This window comes from Callorhinchus milii, unplaced genomic scaffold, assembly GCF_018977255.1.
Source record: "Callorhinchus milii isolate IMCB2004 unplaced genomic scaffold, IMCB_Cmil_1.0 Scaffold5, whole genome shotgun sequence".
NCBI lineage: Eukaryota > Metazoa > Chordata > Chondrichthyes > Chimaeriformes > Callorhinchidae > Callorhinchus > Callorhinchus milii.
Window position 1 is genome coordinate 29,354,945 of NW_024704746.1, and position 22,828 is coordinate 29,377,772.

At 40.7% G+C, this 22,828-nt stretch overlaps 1 protein-coding gene, 1 long non-coding RNA gene and 1 other non-coding gene across 5 annotated transcripts in view; 1 reads left to right on the plus strand and 2 right to left on the minus strand.

Moving 5' to 3' along the window:
* Positions 1 to 1,133: 1,133 nt before the first annotated feature.
* On the minus strand, positions 1,134 to 21,220 carry LOC103185569. 3 transcript variants are annotated; one of them, XR_488652.2, is made up of 4 exons: positions 19,729 to 21,220; positions 10,605 to 10,721; positions 2,847 to 2,965; positions 1,134 to 1,275 (listed from the first exon to the last, which is right to left on the minus strand). It is a non-coding gene; the product is annotated as an uncharacterized LOC103185569 (long non-coding RNA). The 3 variants fall into 3 exon arrangements; XR_488654.2 differs by lacking the exon at positions 19,729 to 21,220 and adding an exon at positions 12,628 to 12,848; XR_488653.2 differs by lacking the exon at positions 19,729 to 21,220 and adding an exon at positions 12,815 to 12,841.
* On the plus strand, positions 12,720 to 12,792 carry trnaa-cgc. Its single transcript has one exon. It is a non-coding gene; the product is annotated as a tRNA-Ala (tRNA).
* A 1,535-nt stretch (positions 21,221 to 22,755) lies between the features above and the next one.
* LOC103185589 (potassium voltage-gated channel subfamily A member 1-like) overlaps positions 22,756 to 22,828 on the minus strand; it is a 1,534-nt gene continuing 1,461 nt past the window's right edge. Inside the window, exon 1 of the mRNA XM_007904184.2 lies at positions 22,756 to 22,828. This exon is cut by the window's right edge and continues 1,461 nt beyond it. Within this exon, the coding sequence (XP_007902375.2) occupies positions 22,773 to 22,828 (56 nt within the window). The 3' untranslated portion in view covers positions 22,756 to 22,772.

Below are 22,828 nucleotides of genomic sequence, written 5' to 3' on the forward strand. Positions count from 1 at the left end.
TGACAAATTAAAACATGTTAAAGGAAAGTTGAGATGGGACATTTAATTACTTCTCCCAAAAGTAATTAAAAATTGTGCACAACCCAAATAAAAATCATTAAAAATATTAATTTTCTAAATTAATGTCACTAGTATACCCAATTGCTTTAATATAAAACATATATAATACATATAAAAATATAGATTTGACCCGAGAAGATTAATCCCACAGTATTAGCATATTTATTACCATCCATAAAAATAGTTGTTACATCCCAATTGTTAAACCAGTGTTCCTAAATCAATTACTCCCCCAACCCCCCAAAATACCAAATGCCCTTGTTTGCATGCATGTTATTTTAATGTATCAAATAATAACAGTAAAAAAAAACATGTAAAAGGAACAGTTAAGATTTTCCATATAAATTTGAATTATTCATTGATATGCATATGATGCATTGGGCACAAATGCACTGTTTTAGAGCAAATGAATAAAGCTATAAGAAACAAAAAAGCATTTGTTAAAAAGGTAAGAAGATAAAAAAATGTCATCCATCATCAGAATGAGATCCACGAGAAGCAAATGAACTTTAATGACATAATTTGCTTGTCTATCTCCAGGGTGATCCAACTGGGCCAATTTCATCCACTCCCTACCTCCTCCTCCCTCCATTTCAACTGGCCAATCCACTCTCTCCATAACCTGTCTCAAAGCACTTCACAGAATATACCGTAATGTGAGTTGACTGTATATCTTGTGGGCGAAACGCGGCAGCCAATTGCGCACAGCAGTGTCCCACAAACAGTCGTGGATTGAAATGACCAACTTATTATTATTATTATTTTGTGTGCTGCGTTCCTGGAAGGGAAACGCAAATATTACTGTTTATGCGGCCCGTGGAGCGTTTCTCAAATAAGGCTTGCGGCCCTTCAGCAACCAAAAAGCTGGACATGAGCACCCTGATCAGCCAATGCTCGGAAGATGTATTCCTTTGCTTTTTCTATGGTGCGCAATGTGGTGTTGAGATTTATGTTTATCCAGGGTATGAAAGCATCAGACACAGAATAAGCAGGATTTTCCTCCTCCATATTTCTTTTCAAATCTGCATGGGTACCTGTGTGTTTTTGTTTCAGTTCTCTTGCTTTACTTGTAGTTTTTATGATCATGTTGGGTACACAGGCATTTTCAGAATTGTTTATTTCACTTTGGGTGAAGCAGAACGCAGCAGACGTCAATCCGATCAGCTGTAGCTTAGAGTTGTGTAATCGAGTAGCAAAACCTTTTGCTTGTGTTCCCTGCAAACCAGAGGAGAATACGTGAAGTGAATGATGATGGTATTTGTAGCAGTGTCACAGTCACCAAATGCTGCAGTCTCGAAGTGCATTAATCCTGTCGGTCACATTGCTAAACAAAATACCTCACACAGCAAAAAAAACATAAGAGTGCAACATGCAGTGAAACAGGCTGCTGCCAGAGCACAAGCCAACTCACAACAGGTCAACAGCGACCAAAATGTAGGCGTTTTGGAGGGTGGGAGAGCGCAGGACTGCAAGAGAAACAGGATGCTGCAGAACAGAACAGCCCAGCAACTCAACATGAACAGAAAGCAAATCACAAGGCAGCATTGGTACACAACGCTTTCAGCATAGCTGGTCTGCAAAACAGCACGTCGGAACAAAGGGAAGAAATAATAAGCTTGTGAAGTGCGTAGATGCTCCGCAGATCAAAGCTGTGGTTGCACAGCTGGAATGCACTGAATTCAACCTCATTCATTGAATAATGGATGAACAACGGGGAAAATAGGGGGATCTACAGATCTGTGAGGAAATCCTGCGTAACGCACAATTTAGTTATAAAATTCTTCCCTGCGATTGCAATAAATAGGAGAGAGGTAACTGTGAGTAAAATAGCTGAAGGCAGAATAGTTGTTGTCGTTATTTATCTCATGAGAGAGGAAGTTCCAAATAACTTACGAAGAACACGTCCTCACATTCCTAACAAGAAATATTTTTCTCAGCTATTATACCCAATTCAATCTCATGTGAACGGCGTGGGTAAAACATGTTACGGCAGTCTTGATTTTCTCATTACTTATACTGTCAGATTTTTTCCTCTTGTCCGATGTTCAAAGTACTTTTTCACGTTGTATTAAAATATATTGGATACTGTTTGCAAATGGGACTCCCTTGATACACGATACTTGCCATTTGAAATTAAATTCACAATCTTTAAATGAATTTCTCTTTCATTTTGCCCATACATGTCTTTTTGTTGTTTATTGAGTTTCTGGCTTATTCTAATGCATTGTCAAGGCTGAGAGGCCTGTAGAGGACAACAGCAACAAGAACTTGGATTTATATAGCGCCCTCCACCCCTGACGGCGTCTCAGAGCGCTTCACAGTAACGGATCCCGGCCCGAGCCAGGGGGAGGGGGAGGAAGGTGACCAAAGGCGCGGTTGAAAAGAAAGGTCTTCAGCAAAGACCCGAAAATAGGAAGAGAGGGGGCTAGGCGAAGGGAGTGAGGAAGGGAGTTCCAGAGCCTCGGGGCGTAGTGGCTGAAGGCATAGAGGACTGAGAGCATTCTTAGACAATGCGAAGTTCATGTCCGTCTTAAAATCCTCTGCCTTCAGGTCTTGCCTTAAAATGTACCTCTTCCGATCGCACCTACCGTCACCTCCCCCTTTCCCCCTCTCTCCTCCTCCCTGCTCGCTCTCTGTCCCTGCCATTGGAAAGCACTACCGACATTTTTTGCATGTAAATCAACAAAAGTAAATTAACAGTGCATTGGAAGGGGCACTAACTACCAACTTATTTCTAGGACAATGGGTATTAGCCATTGCTGCTACTTCGGTGCTGGTCTGCTCACCCAGTTAACTGTTCAGACCTGCACTCCAAGGCCAGGATGAGTCCATGTGGTGGTTCACTGCCCAAAAATCATTTGCTGGCCGAATGTGCCTTGCACTATCCACGCTATGTTATCGTCACCTGGGGAAAAAACACAACCAAGTTATCATTTAACCACATTTTTGTAGTTAGTCAGTTCGTTTACCACTAGTGTTCTGCTCGCTGGCCTTTTTCTGGACTGGGGCAGACGTACGACTTTTATACGATTTATACAGATCAGACTTTCAGGAGAGTTTTACTGTATTGAATGGATGGTCCCAAAGGATATGACTTATGTGAAGTTTAATGTACTCGAGATCTTTCTGATATATGTTCACAATGGGAAAGCACTGAAGAGATTGTCGGTGGCATTTGTGTAATAACAGATTGTTGCTGATATAGCAACACGAGAAAACTGATCCATGAGCTTGTATATTATCGATAATTGGTTATATCCAGCAATCATCACTAATCACAAACAAATTCTATATATAGAAAGTGCCCATTCTTGCAACTTTGCCCAGCTCAGAACTGCCTTCAACCTCAGCAAATCCAGAACTCCCCCGGACAAAACCGGCCGTACAGGCCTCTTACTAAGTATCACTAGGCCATGAATAAATTATTAGATACACTCAGTACAGCAAGAATTGCCAGTAAGCAAGAGGAGAAGGTCAAAGCTTAAAAGGTACAATAACAGATAACAGAAAGCAACTATAGAACAGATGAACATCTTCCAAGATTGCAGAAGGAAAAAAAAAGGTCCAAGGACAACAATAAGTGCAAGCACAGTAACGCAAGCCAGGAACCAGCACACCAGGGGATTGGTGTCACAGCCAGAGATAAAACACAGACCTCGTCAGCCTTGGAGCCAAATCCGTCACAGAAGCGCTGTGCAAAAATGAAGTCCCACCGAGATAATAATAACAATCCTTGCATTTGATATAGTGCCTTATCATGTCTTCGAGACGTCTCAAAGCGCTTCACAGGATACACTGTCAAGTGAACTGACTTTATATTTTGTGGGCGAAATGTAGCAGCCAACTGCACACAGCAGCGTTCCACAAACAGTCATGGATTAAGTGACCAAATTGTTATTTCTTTTGAAGGGATTATTATCCCGGAAAAGCGATCCGCCAATCGACTAACAACTGGGGTCCTACTTCCTGCTAGGTAAACAGAGGTGTGTGGAGTAAGGAAACTTGCCTAATGCTTCGCCCTACCCGGGAATCGAATCCGGATCCTCTCACTTGCGAGGCGAGCGCTCTACTACGCTACAGGACTGCACGGATCAGAAACTTGCAGCCCTGCTCAGTACACAATAAAAGAAAAAAGCCCATAAGAATTTATTCAGAGAAACTTGCCTAGAATTAGGGCGAGATATATTTAAATAATAACTCAACTGCATCACAGACTCTTTCCTTTACGTTAGTCATGTAGGACCGGAAGGGGAGAGGACATACTGAAGAGATAAGCAGTGTAATAATAACCAGATATTATTGAACTGTTGTCCTTCAAGCTGAGGTGAGCCACTTTGGTTCTGTTCTTTCTGTCTGCACTGCTACAGGCAAATGTCAAACACAGAGTGACACTAAATCCCTTTTGATGCAGTTGAATTGTTCAACATTGCATCACTTTGCTTCACTTCAGCCTCTCTCACGTTGCACTTTATCTCTGGAGTGAGTCCTGATTGTACTTAACTCCAGAGTCGATCAATATGCAAACGCATCAATGTCACTGACTCCAGATTCACTGTCAAGTCTGAGTACTTTGCTGAGAATGTGACATTCCCTTTAGACAGTAACTCCAAGTTCTGCTGATCCCGTCTGATTCCAATCTAACTAAATGTAACAAATTTAATTCAAGGGGATATTCAGACCGAAATGTTTATCAATGTACCAGGGAGCTTTTATTTTGTGGCTCAACAAAATCTATTATTGATATGTCAGCCAAGTGTCTGACATATGCTTAAGAGTTTGCAATCAGACAGAGTTTGATGTATGCCTCCAACAACTATTCGCCTACAAAAAACAGTCACTCCCCAGTAAATCCTACAAAGCGCTTTGAGACGTCCTCCTGATGTGAAAAGGCGCTTATACCAAATGAAAGGATTATTATGATCTGAAAGCTATTTAGAAAAGACTCGATAGGCCGAATATTCTTACTCCTGTTGCTATTGAAAATAATTTTCAAAATAACTAACTTGTGGAGCAAAACTTTAATCCTAACTACTGGACTACTCAGAAAATATTGTGGAGTAAATATCTGTCTGTGTTATATTGAGTTTTGCAATTGAACTAAATCACTTTGTTGATCCTAGGAGGGTGCAGGTTTGGAAACCGTTACTCATATACACATCCATTGCATATTAGCATTCATCTGTAACTGTATTTCATAATTTCACAAGCAGTACAGTACTGTAACAGTGAGAACAAATGTCATAGGTTATCAATTCCGTTCTCAATCCTGTCAGCAAACCGGGTAAACTGAGATCTTCCAAAGCAAATATTAGTGTTTCCCTTGAGGATCTGAAGAGGGTGACATGAAGAGTGTGGGCCTCTCTATCCTCCCTTGCTTGTTCTCACATTGCAGAGATGAAACAGATTTCGCAGTGAGTTTCGTCTTACAGTGTTGAAAACTTTCCAGCAGCTGTCAGAAGAGTTGGTGTAGTAGAGGCATCCTTTTATAAATATTTACAAAGTCACCATTATATCTTATTTAGAGAACAAGTAACTGAGGCTTGGGAATGGCCATGGTCTTTACAATCATTGTCGGAGGTGCTGTCTTTCAGATGAGATGTTAAAGGAAGATCCTGCCTCCCTGTTTCAGATGAACGTTAAGATTCATTATACGAGGGAGTTTCTCCTGGCCAACTATCCTAAAAATGAATTGGTAATTTACTTCACGGTTGTTGTTGGGACTTTGTTGATGCAAAGTCTGCCACATTTGCCTACAAAAGCAATCGATTGACTTGACAGTAATTACTGAAGGGATTTAAGACATTTCGGCTTGTTGAAACTGAACGTAAGGAGATATAGGAATCTAGGAATCTACAGGCCAGGGAAAGATAAATGCAGGCCGTGAGGCCAGTTCAATAGTTTTGTTTTAAATATAATACATCGTCCCACACTACTAGATTTCTTCTATCCCTCAAATAATTTATTCACTGAAAGCTATCTCATTGCCTCTTGAATTTGTTCCTACAGACATTCTGTGTATATGTGTGCACATGCATACACAGAATGTCCAACTGTAGGCAATTGGCAGATTCCCATTTAAGCTTCCCCATCAGTTCCCTTGCATTCTTCGGAGTATGAACACAATATCTGCTATAATTCTCTCTCCTGTCAGGGAATGTCAACCAACATGGAAACGTCTTAACACTTGTTAATGTTAGGTCCCTCGATTTTCCATTCAGCAGAGAGTTAATCACTCGGTTAGTGGATTCACCTTGATTCAAATGATTATGGACAAGGACTTGTGCATATTATTTTTTAAGGAGAGATCCAAGTGACTAACATTCCCACTGAAGCTAATAATGTACTGTCAATAGAAATAAAACATTTATACCTACTACAAAATTCCCCTTCATTCAGCCTATTTTTTTTTTGCTTTGTGTTTGGGTGCCCTGAGATTGGTTGTAAGCGGAGGTGGTAATAAAATTATGTGTCTTGTTAATTTGGCACTTGTGGTAGTGCCTGAAAGACTCAGGAGACAAACTAAAATAACTTATGAAAATTGTACTGCAATCATGTGGCAACGAAAAAGTTAAGAGATTTGGCAGGACCCATGATGATCATTTAATACCGGAAGAATTATGGGGTAAAAAATAGTACGCGATGTGATTCTTATCCTATTATGGGGCAATGGTAGAGTCCCGTAGCAAAGTGGTTAGCATGCTCATCTAACAAGCGAGCGGACCCAGGTTCGAAACCTTGGGCAAACCTAGGTGAGGCGAAACCTAGGCAAACTTCCTTACTCCATACGCCTCTGTTTACCAAACGATAAGCACTTCACAGAATATACTGTAAAGTGAATTGACTGTATATCTTGTGGGCCAAATGCAGCAGCCAATTACGCACAGCAATGTCCCACAAACAGTCGTGGATTGAGTGGCTAAATTGCTATTTTTTTTGAGAGATTATTATCCCTCAATCCACAGATGACTGTGCACGGCAGGAAATTCTAGACACGATGATGGCATCTGACATTATCATTCCAGGCAATGAAAGTCATTCCGTGCCACCAGCAGTTGAGGTTGACCAGCTGAAAATATACACGTCTTCTCCTGCATTAGCAGTTCATTAATATTTACAGCATAATTTGATGCATTGCCCTTTCATTCTTATTGTAATGTAATTCACAGAGTGCTTCTGAAATTTAAATGCAAAGCTCTTTCAAGAGTTTCACATACATTTGGTCATCGGCACATCGCAGTGGCTGTCAGCATTGCAGAGCAAATTAATCTGCACTAATTATTCAGTGTGCCACCCGAATTCTCCATCGATATCAATGGTTTTTTTGATACAATCTGCAAGGCATTATCGTTTTGACGTCTCGCAAGATATTTTGATTCCTCACTGAATGGCTGCTATTCTGCAGCGGAGCTCTATTGAAGTTGCTTGCAATACAGTGCGGTGGTTGTGTTATGATGAATGACCTAGCTGTGGCACAATGGCTGCCCTCCAAAAAGCTTTGTTGGCAGCCTCCTGGAAGCCAACCTCTCCTTTCCAGAGCGGAGTGAAAAACACAGCACTTCACAATGGACGCACGTTATTACCACAATGAATCTGTTATGAAGCCTCATGTTTTTCACCCCCAATTAACAATCTATGAGAGTGACACACGCAAATGTTTTCCCACAATAATAATCCTTGCATTTGATAGAGCGCCTTACCAGGTCTTCGAGACGTCTCAAAGCGCTTCACAGAACATACTGTAAAGTGAATTGACTGTATATTTTGTGGGTGAAACGCACAGCATTGTCGACTAACAACCGGGTTCCTACTTACTGCTGGGTAAACAGAGGCGTGTGGAGTGGGGAAACTTGCCCAACTTTTAGTCCTGTCTGGGAATCAAACCAGGGTCCTCCCGGTTGCGAGGCGAGCGCTCTAACCACTGGGCTACAGGACTCCATGCATAAAATGTAGTATCAATAGCTCAGCAATTCAGCATTAATCCCGTTGAATACATTAAGTATCACTGAAACTTGTTTAAAAATGTGAAAAAAAAACAGCTGTGACTCCTTCTCTTTCAGTGGCCACGCATTCACATATTCCAAATGGGTCACAAAATGGTGTGTTTGTGGTTTGCCAGATTTGTTATTTAATAGCCTAACAAAATAATGGTAACACTATTCTAATTCATTCAAATTAACCAGATAGATACATAGTTCATAGTCAGCTGATCCTTTTGGCAGCATTATTCTTTTGCCAAATAAATATGTTCCTATGAAGGAATGGAACATATTTTATAAAATGTAATTTCGAAGGAGAGATGTTAGTATTCTGAACCTTTGTAGTCCTGATTCATTTATGTCCTTTTGAGATGATGAAAATTTCCTCCCAACCCGGTTCCTTTAAGGAAATGTCAGCACCTTAAATATGAATGACTCATAGCTTTACTGATTCAATTAAAACATGCAGAGTTGATTTGAAAGTGTTTACACAGTCAGTGCAGGAAAAGGCTGCAGAGATCACATCTGCAAAACTGTTGTACTGTTTTACCTCAGTGTTACATTACAATCTACATAGATACCGTCACTCAACTGATGCATTCTCTACGGAGAAACGATTTCCTCTGGTGGGGAATCCAGAACAAGGGGGCAAAATCTTAAAATTAGAGCAAAGTCATTTAGGAATGAAATCAAGAGGCATTTTTTCACAGAAAGGGAAGTGGAAATCAAGAACTCTCTCCCCCCAAAGGGCTGTGAATGCTGAATCCATTCACATTTTCAAGACTAAGGTGGATAGATGTTTGTTAGGTAAGCGTATCAAGGGATATGGGGCAAGGGCGGGTCATTGGAGTTGAGGTACAGATTAGCCATCATTTTATAGAATGGCGGAACAGGCTCGATGGGCTGAATGGCCTACTCCTGTTCCTATGCATTCCATTTTCTAAACTAAAAACATTGTGCTGAATGTTGCGGAGGGAGTGTGAGGCCTCATAAGACAGTGCAGCTAAACTCAAAGATGAAAACCATTATCTAAAAGCCATCATAGCACAATTTTTTTTTGTTTGTTTTGGTTCAGCTGTGTGTCTGACGCATGTGGAAACCCATCGCTGTGGTTAAGAGTTTGAGTCCTCACCAGATAGATAGCAGATACCAGGAAATCTTTATAAGCTTCTTTGTGAACAGCACAATTTAGCATGAAACGTGTGAGAGCACCTAAGCACCGTCCTCCTGCCCAAAGCTCAAACACCCATTGAGCAATGATTTCACCAGTTAGAAGTCCAGAGTTCCACCATCAGCTCACTACATACAAATCAAGGTAGGTACCAAGCCCTGGTTATATAATAATACTTGGATTTGATACAGCGCCTTATCATGTCATTGAGACGTCTCAAAGCGCTTCACAGAATATACCGTAAAGTGGAGTGACTGTATTTTGTGGGCAAAACGCAGCAGCCAATTGTGCACAGCTGTGTCCCACGAACAGTCGACCAACAACCTGGTTCCCGTTCACTTCCAGGTAAACAGAGGTGTGTGCAGTAAGGAAACTCGCCAAAGGTTTCTCCCCGCCTTCCTTCCTATCATCAGATTGAACTCAACCCATAAGATATACAGCATTTCATATTCTGCAGAGATAGCCAGTCAGACATGCGTGATTGTTCATTGCGTAATGTAAACCCGGGATAAAAATAATTGACTAAAATTCAACCCTTACGCCGAGAAAATAATTTAAGTTCCGTACCAAATAAACTCCTCGAAAGGCAAAGACCTTCAATAAAACAATATTTTAAAATCAACCGACATGTACAGTGCTTAAGTTCTCTGAGCCACTTATCTCTTCCTACACTGTTGAACTCCCTCCATTCCCCACAGCCCTCGGCTCCGCTACTTCACACAGCTTTGCTGACAGTTTTGCCCACTTACTCATCCTTCATTACTGGTTAATGCCAGCACTGAATGGAGGCGGTGATACTACTGCAATACATTGAATCTCTCAAGGACATTGCAGCCTTCACTGCAGGCTTGTGTTATGCAAACAAAAGGAGTGGGAGGGCAACGGAAAACGAGGGGATGCAAGAAGGGAATGAGAGAAACTAAATGCTGTAGGAAAAATATATTTTTAAATAAAATAAAATTCATTTATTTATTTTACTGAAAAATTAAACACAAAAAAATCACATAAAGCAGCAAGGGGGACAACATATTCTTCCTGATTTAGTGAAGCTTTTTAAAACTTTTTTTTAAACAGGATTTGTGTTATATAAGCCCCTTGACTGCAGTGATATAATAACAATCCTTGCATTTGATGTAGCAACTCATCACGTCTTTGAGACGTCTCAAAGCGCTTCACAAAATATACTGTAAAGTGAATTGACTGTATATTTTGCGGGCGAAAAGCAGCAAACAATTGCGCACGGCAGCGTCTCATAAACAGTCGTGGATTGAGTGACCAATTTTTTTTAATGAATAACAGCAATAAATGCAACGCATCATTTTTGTACTGCAACCATTTTTTAATTTTAAAATCGCTATGTATTAATAGCGTTCAGATGAAACATTGCTTTGGGGTACCTTGATTTGATGTGATCCGAAAGTTCACTCGTTTTGACGGATTGATTTGTTCGCCTGCGAAAGGTCCAAGCTACAGCTGCTACTGCCTCTTACTGGCAGCCCCAACATCATAATCTTCTGTAAGAGATAAAAACAGGTACATATTGTGCTGGTACACGACAGTATTACGTGTTGCTACTGCTTACATCATAAAGTAATGACAATGTGTTTGCTTGATTTATACTGAGCTAAATACATGCAAGTACATGAAAGCCAGCAAACGATAATGATGATAATAATAATTCTTGCATTTGATATAACGCCTTATCACATTGTTGTGGCCTCTCAAGGCGCTTCACAGAATATACTGTAAAGCGAATTGACTGTATATTTTTCTGGGAGAAATGAGGCAGCGGAATGCGCACAGCAGTCGTCCCACAAACAGTCACACACTTGAGTGATCAAATTATTATTGTTTTATTATAGACTATCTCTCCCACCCCTCCCCTCATGTGTTTTCCCCACAAATTCCAGCTCTTAGATATTAAGACAATGGTCTTAAGGGCAAGACAAAAGATGTACAATTTCACACTAAACAACACAGGAATCAAGTAATATTGATTTAACTTTACCATGACTCAAAACGTTACACACAATAAAGATTAGGCAACACAGAGTAAAAATATTAAGGTATTCTACGACTGTAGACATATGGCATGAACATAAGCGACACATAATTTGGCACACTGTAGGTTATAAAGAGCAAATTTGTTTTCGGAGTGCACAATTCTAAGGAAATATGTGCATTTTCTAAACAATTAAGCAGACAGTTCAAAACCGACTTGCAGCCCTGAATGTCTCATTTTCCAGTTGACTTATAATTGCTTTGCGTACACTGTTCTGGGATTTGATTTATTTTCCATATTTTCCAGGGCAATTGTCAACCTTTTAGCTCCCACCACAGAGAAAATGATTTGTAAATTTGTACACAAAAAACACGCGATCACTCAATCCACGACTGTTTGTGGGACACACTGCTTTGCGCAATTAGCTGCCATGTATTGCCCACAAAATATAGTCAATTCACTTTACAGTATACCTTGTGAAGTGCTTTGAGATGTCTAGAAGACGTGATAAGGTGCCATATCAAATGCAAGGTTTATTATTATTATTATTATTTATTCTGAATCAGGCGGGTATGAGATAATGGGCCACAGGCTGAATTGGCTTCTTCTTTTTCTTAATTCACAAAGTTTTGATGTCAGGCACCATTAGCATTGTGGAGTTTTCCCCAAGTGCTTTCTCACATTACACAGCAATAAGAGATTTACCAGAAAATAAAATCGTGATCCCATTAGGTGAGGGAACAGCCACTTTTAATGGAAATAATAAATCATATTAGCATGCTTGCTGTCTTATGACCAACAACAAACTAAATACTGTGCTGTGCCGAGCACACTATGTCCTAGTTGTTTCCACCCACTTCCCTACTAAAGGTGGTGACTCATGTTTCAAAACTGTTAGAACTCTGGCATTTCCTTGACAATAAAGACTAGCATTTCTGTGGTGTTTCAGCAGGTTGAAACCTTTGGCAAGTTCAAGCGCTCCGAGATGCCATCTGGCGTGAATGGCACCATTTAAATGCAAGTTGTTGTTGTCGAAACGCACGTCACGAGCAATTACCATCAAGTGCCGTGACTTGTGATTTTTTGTAGGCAAAATCATTTTTTTTTCAGAAAAGATAAGTTGGGCACTCGATATACAATTGTTTGTGGGACACTTCTGTACCCAATTGGCTGCTGTGTTTTGCCCACAAAAGACATTAAGATGCAGTGCCTGTCACATCAGGAGGACATCGCAAAGCACTTCACAGAATATAATGCAAATCTGGAGTGACTGTGTGTTTTGCGGGTGAATGCAGCTGCCAATTTGTGCACATCAAAGACCCACAAACAGCCATGGAATAAATTGCATGTAATTAACTTGGAGAAAATGTTAATCTCATGAGCCAGGTCTGGATTCTTAGAATAACATTCTAACCCACTGTATCACACTGGGTCCAGCTTCATCCTTTCACAGCATCAGAAGCAAGATCAAATATCTTTCCTGAATTGGTTCCACAAGGAGGCTCAGTGGAGTCCTGTAGCTCAGTGGTTAGAGCACTCGCCTCGCAAGCGAGAGGACCTGGGTTTGATTCCCGGCAGGACGAAACTTTAGGCAGGTTTCCTTACTCCACACGCCTCTGTTTTATCGAGCAGGAAGTAGGAACCCGGTTGTTAGTTGATTGTCAGATCGCTTTTCTGGAGCTAATAATCCCTTCAAAAATAAATAAATACATTACTTGGTCACTCAATCCACAATGTTTGTGGGACACTGCCGTGCGCAATTGGCTGCCGGGTTTCGCCCACAAAATATTCAGTCTATTCACTTTGCAATATATCCTGTGAAGCACTTTGAGACATCTCGAGGCGGATGTAAGGCATGTTAATCATTTCTTCTTTATTATTAAAGAATTTGTCTGTAGTTCCACTGTCCATATCCCGACTGAGCATAACAATGACAAAGTAAATACACAGAGTACGCACAGTCACTGTGACTGAAAGCATCGGTGCAAGAATCCAGTTGTCCTTTTTCCACGTGGATATATTTAACCTGTTCAGTTTAAGTCTATACTTCAAGCTCTTTTTTAAAAAGAAAAAAACATCATTCGATGTTATCGTTTGGTGCAGTATTCAGACCCCATCAGAATGACTCACGTCCTGAGTAAATATCGTCACTTAGTGATTTTAGAAGGTCTGATTAGAATTCCTTGGGTTTCCTACAAAACATATTTACAATACGCAATGTGAAGCCAATGCATTCACACGGTACTCAAGTAAAATGTTGGGATACAGCAACATAAGGATATTCGTAGTACATTCATCCGGTGAAAATTATTGGCAATAGGCACATCGGCGTGTACAGGACTGGATTCGAAATGAAGTAAAAGAGAAAACATTCTCTCTTAAAGCTCATTGTTTAAAGCTCACACAGTAATTCTCGAATTTCACAATTGTATATTTTCAACCAGGTTCTTATTACCTCCATGACTATCTCCCTCTGCTGGATACAAATCCAGGTACGTAAAAATACTGTACCAACTCACTAGGTTTTCCCCTTTCCGATGAACCTTTCGTGTCCAGCGGTTACAGAAGATAACCATCAAACATGCCGCAGTCATTTGCACAATAGTGGGCATACTCATCCTTTTTCAGCACCAAACGTCTAAAACATGAGCCATAATCTAGGCTGACGTCCCGTGTAGCTGTACATATTTGGAAAACTTATTTTCCAGTTCTATGAATGTGTAGCAGGTATTGTGTGTGCGTTCATAATGTGGAGGGACAGTGCAGTATTTTATCATAAAGGTCCACAATTCTTCCTTGTGTGATTTTGCTCTTATGAAGGCTGTGCAGATTGTCCTTTTAAGGTGTGTTTTTTTTCCCATGAATCTGTCTGCACTGCCATAGGCACTGTCTTTCAGATTACATGTTAAACTAAGCTCTGCCAGTTCAGGTGGACGTTTAAAGAACCAACGACACTATTTGAGAAGAGAAAGGATTTTCTTCTGGCTAATGTCCCGCAATTAAATTGATCATTCACCGCTTGCCGTATGCAATTTGGCTATCGTACTCACGCACAAATACACAGTCATTACACTTAATAATTACTGTGAGACATTTTAATAGAAGGCAATATATCAAATGCAGGGATTATCGTTATAATAAAGTGCTACCATGAAAATTATTAATATGAGTTTAATTCCAGCTTTAACCTAACTAATTGACTGAAGTGTGTTCCTTTACTGAATTTTAAGATGACAATAGAGTCAGGCTTGTACAGACACAGGTCACTTATGTTTGATATGTGCGTAGAGGCAATAGTTTTCCTCATTTGTAACTTTCCACCACCATTTTATCTACTTCCCTAATTTCTTAACTTTTGAACACATCTTTTCTTATCGGAAATATTTTCTTCAGGATCAATTCTACGTTATACTCTATGCTGTACATATTTGGAAAACTTATTTTCCAGTTCTATGAATATGTAGCAGGTCATAATATGGAGGGACAGTGCAGTATTTGATCAAAAACGTCCACAATTCTTCCTTGCGTGATTTTTCTCCCATGAATGCTGTGCAGATTGTTTTTTTAAGGTGTGTTTCTTTTTCCATGAATCTGTCTGCGTTTCCCTCTACTGGCTGATATGGCGTTAAACTCCACGGCTGTTTGTGGGACGCTGCTGTGCTCAATTACAGCCGTGTTTCGTCCACACAACATACAGACAATTCACTTTACAGTATATTCTGTGAGGTGCTTTGAGACGTCTCGAAGACGTAATAGGCACTTTCTCAAATGCAAGGATTATTATTACGATAAGCTCATGTGACAAAATCCAGGATACTCTGAGAATTATGTGGCTTCTTGTGTAGACGGTTCAAGCCCCACAATTAGGACTTTCAGCTCACAGTTTAGGCTGATTCTCCAGTGCAGGACAGAGGAGTGCTGAATTGCCAAGTGTTGCCATCATTCAATTGAAACATTAAACCATTTGCCTGTTTAAGGTGAATGCTAAAGACTCCCAAGACATTATTTGAAAAGAGAATGGAGTTTTCTCCCAATGTCATGGGCAACGATCCTGCAGAAAAAATAGTTATTCACATCATGGTTATTTGAGGCACTTGGCTGAGCAAAAATTGACTGCATTACAGACACTATATTAAATCCAAGGATAGAGCTGGATCCTTACTATAAGCTGTTGCGTTTAATCAAATTCAGAGAACAACCCTGAAATGGGATGACTTATCATTTGTTAGATTTTGGTTTCCAAGTGTGACACCCTACCTACAGGGTGCAATGATGCAATTAGAATTTCAACAGCATCCTGCGATTCTGGAGTAAAAGATTGAATATTGTTTTTTCCCCAAGGCTAGAAACAAGAGGTTCATTGTCACTGATAACCTCAAATGGAAAATCATTTACAGACATGCACTTCAGAACAATAGCATATGTCTCACTCAATCCAGTTATATTTTTCTGTAGCAGATAATAATAATAATAATAATAATCCTTGCATTTGATGTAGCACCTTATTGTGTTGTTGCGACATCTCAAAGTGCTTCACAGAATATATTGTACAGTGGATTCACTGTGTATTTTGTGGGCGAAAAGTGGCAGCCTAATGCACACAGCAGTGTCCCACAGTCATGGATTGAGTAACCAAATTATTATATTTAACAAATGTAGCAACAGATCAGCATGACAAGAGTTTTCCTGATCCTATTAAGCCAAGTTAGATTGTTCTGAGACCAGCGAGACTCACATCCACTCAGACGTCTGTGATTTGTCAACATCAAAGAGAAGCACAGGGAGAGTTCTTGAAAATGAATCTTTGAGTCGCTGGGTTTCTTTGTGATGTTTGACTTCTAACTGGGATTCTCATCTCTTTCACTACTGGTTCTCACAGCACTTTGTGAAAAGTCGAAGATAAAGTAGGATCAGTACATTGCCATTTTGCGTGTATATGTTTCGCCCACAAAATATACAGTCAATTCACTTTACAGTATATTCTGTGAAGCGCTTTGAGATGAGTCGTGATAAGGCTCTACATCAAATGCGAGGATTATTGTTACTATTATCCATACAATGGTTCCTAACGTCAAGGTTCTGTGCAATCTAATTGCTTTCTGGATGACTTCCACCTTATTTGGGTTTGGTAACCCACCAACTTGGCTACTTTATTTTTAGCAAGTGTTTTGTTCGCTGGCCTTCTTTCAGACCGTGGCAGTTTGGAATTTGTGATTTTCCGCATATTTTGAGGTTGGATATTTGCAAAGCAGAAGTCACGATTAAACAACAAACCCAGTTAGTATTGTGTTTTAGACTTCATTAGCACTGATACTCAGCTCATTTGCTTCCTGTAAGAATAGAAGATTCCTTTCATAATAATAATAATCCTTGCATTTGATCCTTATCATGTCATTGAGATGTCCCAAAGCTCTTCAGAGAATATATTTTAAAGTGGATTGATTATGGGCGAAACCTAGCACTGAATTTGGGTCCAATCATGGAGTAAATGATCAATTTTTTTTTGAGGGATTATTATCCATGAAAAGCAAACCTCCAATTGACTAACAACCAGGTTCCTACTTACTGCTCGGTAATCATCAGAGGTTTGTGGAGGAAGGAAACTTGCCTAAACTTACGCCCTACCCGGGAATCGAAACCAGGTCCTTTCGTTTGCGAGGCGAGAGCTCTAGCCACCAAGCTACGAGATTCCCCAATTCTGGATTTGTTTTCTGCCTTCAATATTCCTATGAACTCACCAAGCACTGACTGACCAAAGTGAGTCAAAACCAATATGGAAATAGTATGACTGAGCTTTCCATTAGTCATTAGTCTCAGCAGTCTGCTCTATTTTCTTGAAGTTGCACTCATCAACAATATTTCTCAGATCCCCTGGATCAATCATTACATCCACTGGTGCACCTTCAATCAGAGGCACAGTAATTGCTTCCTAACTTAGTTGAGTTCCAGTTCCAGTTTTTCTTTTTAGGTGAAATTCCTCTGCTGAACTGCGACGACAACAACTATGACAACAAATTGCATTTATATAGCGCCCTTAACACCGGGGTAGGGTCCTGGAGCGCTTGACAGTGGCCGAGTTTGACAACGAACCAGGGGGACATAACAAGACACGGGTCATAAGTGCAGTCGCTTATGTCCTGCATTTTCTTTTTGATTTGACGATTCCCCCTCCCACCCCTCCTTGTATTCACAGCACTCTATCTATGATTTCATTCCTGGTTGTTTATCATACTATATCTTTCCAAGTGGCAGGAGTTTGAAAAGTGATTCCCACAGGAAGGACAATAATTTCCATTCAGCTGAACACTCACCCTCACAGGGGTACACAGCACCACATAAATAACGGCTCTTGCCTTGAACTTTTGTTTTAATTTCTATTGCTTAATAGTTAACTTATTGAAGTATACTTTGGCTCATTCCCACATCTCCTGTCCGATGATCCTTTCTGATGAATAACACTTCCACCAGATCAACATTTTCACTGTTGAACATCAACATGCCTTGAATATTCTTCATTTCAGGGCGCAGAATTCACATTCTGAAACTCATCCTTCCCGGGGAAGAAGAACAACAATTTTCACTTCGCTGTCACGAAGGGAGAATATTTAAAATTACTTGATAGAGACTGAGTGAGAGCTTGAGCTGGAAGGAGATCGGTGATACGGGGGGTAATAATTAAATAATAATCCTTGATATTGATCTTTGACATAGTGTTGAGATCTTTTAAAACACTTCACAGAATATATTGTAAAATGAACTCACTGTGCATTTTGTGGGCGAAACCAGCAGCCAATTGAATACAGCAGTGTTGCACAAACAGTCACGGATTGATTGATTGATTAATTAATCAATCAATCCACGCCTTCTCCCGTTGATCAATTAAACGATGAAGGCGCAATTAAAGAGATAGGTCTTGAATGAGTTTTGAAAGCAGAGTGGGAGAGGACTGCGCAGAGGGATTTTGGAAGAGAATTCCAGAGGCTGAGAGCTAAGTGACTAAAAGCTCACCTACTGATGGTGGGGCGGAATGGGCAGGGAGCTGGAATCCGGCCGGGTTTATCAGAGCAGAGGGAGAGGGTCCTGGAGATTGCAGATGTAGGGCTGGACAAGGTCATGGCAGCATTTGAACTTTAAGGATCTTAAGAGTTCAGTAGATCTCATTGATTTTGAACCCCAAGAAGTCTCCTTGCGTTGTTGTTGGGGTTAAGGATGGCCTTGTGTGGGAGAATGACCGAGGATTTAACAACCTTAATCACATAAAAACTATCGACCAGCTAACTTTCACACAGCACCTAATCACGTTGTTCAGACATCTCAAAGTGCTTCACAGAAAAGCTCAGTGGTTAGAGCACTCGCCTTGCAAGCGAGACACCTGGGTTCAATTCCAGGCAGAGGGCGAAACCTTGGGCAAGTTTCCTTACTCCACACAGAGCCTAATAATAATCCCTCCAAAACAAAAACAATAATAAATTGGTCATTTTCAAACCACGACTGTTTGTGGGACGCTGCTGTGCGCAATTGGCTGCCGAGTTTCGCCCACAAATATGCGGTCCATTCACTTTACAGTCTATCCTGTGAAGCGTTTGAGACGTCGATAAGCCGTGAAAAGCGCTACATCAAACGCAAGGATTATTATTATTAAAGTGGATTAACTGTGTATTTCGTGGGCGATTCCACTGAGCTTAGAAAAAGAGGACCGTTTCAAAAGTTGTGATTTTTCCCTTAAATTAATGATTTTACCAGTAAATCCAATATTAGACCATTGCATCCTTCAAACCCCACTTAGGCGAACAAATCTCAACAAACATTGCACCAAAATACAGGGAGGGGAGGTAGGACTGAGCCCACGCTCAGCGTCATAACTGATGTGCAAACCTGATCTATTGAAACAGATTTCTTCATCTGCCGAATTCACTTTTGCTAATCACTGTTGCCATTGTGTGGGAAGCTGGATCCTTCCCATCAAAATTGAAGAGGGATAATTCCTTTTTGCAACAGCACCGTTTCAGTATTTGGCCTTGACAGAAAATCCCGTGCAGCACTTTAAAACATTTCGACAATTATGCTAAGCCGCTACATCAAATGCAAGAGTTATTTATTTTATCTTTTTTCTTCTGTTTCAGTAACTATTGTCCAGCCTCCTGAACGCAACTCTTCCAACAGAATTAAACAAAACAATAATGTTGATACGAATAATCCTTGCATTTGATATAGCGTCTTATCACGTCGTTGAGACGTTTCAAAGCGCTTCACAGAATATACTGTAAAGTGAATTGACTGTATATTTTGTGGACAAAACGCATACACTGCCACCACTCAGGGAACTTTCTCCATTTATTGTTAATGTCTGTATATTTGTAGATATTCATACACACACACATATTTATAAATTCAGACATTTTTGGATAAAAATGCTAGATTTATCAATTCTGCCTGAAAATGTTGCTTTGAAAATCAAAGCCATTTTCTTTGTTTGGTGTAAATACAGTAAAATGTTTCAATGAACTTTCAACACTTACCTTTCCATAGTGTCCTGTTTGCCACTGTCCATTTTTTTTACAGTAAATCTTTTGTTCCTTTCAAAACGAAATCTCAAGCACATTTTGATTCTTTCAGCAATTCTCGTTGCCTTTTCATCCGTAAGCAGACAGATGTCGGAGGAGGGGGAAAAACAAACTTGAATGCTTAGTTGTACCCTTATGTCTGTTTTAGTCCTTTTCATTATTCCTCGCACACCCGCAAGCTGTATGCAGGAATTACCAAGTGAGCAGTCAATCGTTCAAACCCATCCCTTGAAGAAAAAGGAGCACTGGAAGAAACTGAAAATCTGTGTGGCTTTCATACTTGGGAAACATTCCCAGTGAGCGCTCCGAAACCTTGCCCTGTGTGAAGGGCGCCATACAAATGCAAGTTGTTGTTGTATTGTTCAAAGACTATGATGCAAGAGTCCCAGTGCCTGGTTAACATTTCTTTTCTTGATTACCTTTTAACACATTTAATAACACACTACAATTAGAATTCACATCGATATTTTGCCCCTTGCCCTTTTTCCAGTGGAGGTCAATGTACGATCCATTCGGTTATCTGTGAGCCAGCATTATTTACCCAGTGCCCTCCAAATCATTTAACCGAATTTCTTTCCCTTTCGATCTAGATAAAAACATGACTGTTCCCTCTGATTTTCTCAGTTGGGGTTGAAACTGTGTTCGCACTGAAGTAATTTGCCCGTCTTGCGCTACGATTGATTCATGTTCAGCTATTTGATTTGAAGATCGTTTCGTTCCTTGTGAAAACATCTCATTCGGAAATGTTCCCATCTCTCTCTCGCTCTATATATATATATATATATATACACATACATAGATAAAAAAAATTGTGTTGACTAAAATTGGTCTGCAGTGGCATCACGGAAGCACTTTGATGAATGGTCAGTCACGTCGTGTAGCTCACTTAAATCTATCTTAACGATCACAGTCCCTAACCCAGCCGTTGCAAACAAGTTCCCTGGAAACACGTCAATTGAAACGACCGAAATAGAAAGCGGTCAGAACAAAATCATGTTCTAAAGAAAGCGACTTCTGCGTGTAGTGCTGTACTGAGCTTTTAGAGGTTAAAGCTCACTACAGTACTACACGCACACTGACATCTATTTGCAGAGGTTTTCTTTCAGGACGATGCCCGGGATTAAAACTTTTCTTTTGGTCTTTCCCCCAATTGTCTGGACCAGTCTGGAATTGGTTGATATTAGGGTGGGCTTCGCTTCGACCGTGCTTGCGGTCACCTCCTCGGCGTCAGGCTCTGCCACTGTTGGGCCCTCGGAGAGACGCTATGTAAATGCAAGTAGTTGTTGTTGTTGGACTGTGACAACAGGCTGCACTTACCAAGTGCTCCCACCAGGAGGTGCTGCAGAGCCTCAAACCCTCCATAAGAACAAGCTTTTTGCACAAGATTTTGACACGTAGTTCTCTCTCTCTCTCTCTCCCTCTTTTGTCTGTGTTTTCCTGCAGGCACTTAAAATTATTGTTTGTGGAGGGGAGTGGGGGTGGGGGGGGGGGAGGTTTGCAATAACAGTCATTGTCAAATAGAAGAAAATTATGGAAATGGTACACATGTAAACATAACCCACATCTGCATTAAGTTGATCTCAATATAAAACTAATATAGGACTTGCTTCCTTCTCTGAAATTTCCCTTTGGGATAATGCCATTTGAACCCCTGGGGACTTTCCATGTCTGAATTGCTTTCAATAGGAATATCCCTCTATCCCCCTCCCACTCTATCTCCACCTCCCTTCCCCCTCAACCCCCCCAAAAAAAAAGAGAGATCTCGCATTTTGACACACACTTGTTGAAATCATATTTTTTTTCGGTGTGTGGACAATATGGGATTTTCTTGAACGGTTCAGAGTGGGTGGGTAATTTGCTGTCAAATGATCTCATTCCACTATTACCTTTTAATAGACATGGTGGTGGGGGGGCGAGGGGGTGCGGGGGGGAATGGAAGCAAGTGCGATCAAAACAGTACGTGACAAAGACAAGAACACGCATCAGAGGTGACAGACCGATCAGTAGTAAAGCTTTGGCTGTTTTCTGCCTGTTATTTTCGCAGCCAATGCAACAACAAATAAAATAAAGCCCAACTTGCCTGTGCAACAGTATCGCAGAGAATTATTTGAGCCTCGCCTCTGGAGAGATGAAATTATTTTGGTCCCTTTTTTGTAAATATATATATATAGATATATATATGTTGTCCCTTTTTTTTCCCCTCTACCACTTTCTGCAATCCTTTGATTTTGTTTTCCCCTGCATGTTGCATGTGCAAAGTCACTTGATGGTTTCTCTCTCTCTCTCTCTCCCCACACAACAGGTTAAAGCAACAGAAGACAAGGAGGAAATAAGGTGGTGGGTGGGGGGGGGGTGAAGGCCATTTGCTCTCCATGTCTCTCTTAATCACTAGGAGGTGACTGGGGAGCACAATTCTGTCGGATTTGGAGTCCCACTTTGTGGGGGGTGGGGGGGGAGGAATGAATGTGATTCACCATCACAGGATACAACACCCCCCACACAATTCCCCCCCCCCCCCCACCCCACACACACACACACAGCTCGAATCAGAGAGACAAGAGTGTGAGGAGCATATGAAACTATTCCGTTTGAATCGATCAGATTTGCGACCGGAGAGACAAAATTAAAAAGAGCGCAGACACGAACATAACAGGCAAGCAAAGAAAAAGCAAAGGCAAGAGGGGCCAGCCAGGAGGTTCTTATTAAAGAGCAGCCAATGTCAGAATGATAGATGTTGACAGGGAGAGAAAAAAAAATGAGGCTGGAAAATATATATATATAAAAAAAGAATAATTTGCAATCAGAACCAGACGCATCTCCCTGTCTATCCCTACTGCCCAAAGCCAGAAACATATCGTATTTCTGTCTATATATATAAAATGTATTTAGCCTTGATCAACCCAAGAATTATATTTTTTTTGGGGGGGGGGTGGGTGGAAATAAAACACCGAAAAGTGGGGGGGGGGGTTGGTGGTTGGGGGGGGGGGGTGGTGTTGGGATTATACAGGAGTGAGCATGTTCTGGGTGTCTGCGAAGCTCTGTTTGATGGGGGAGA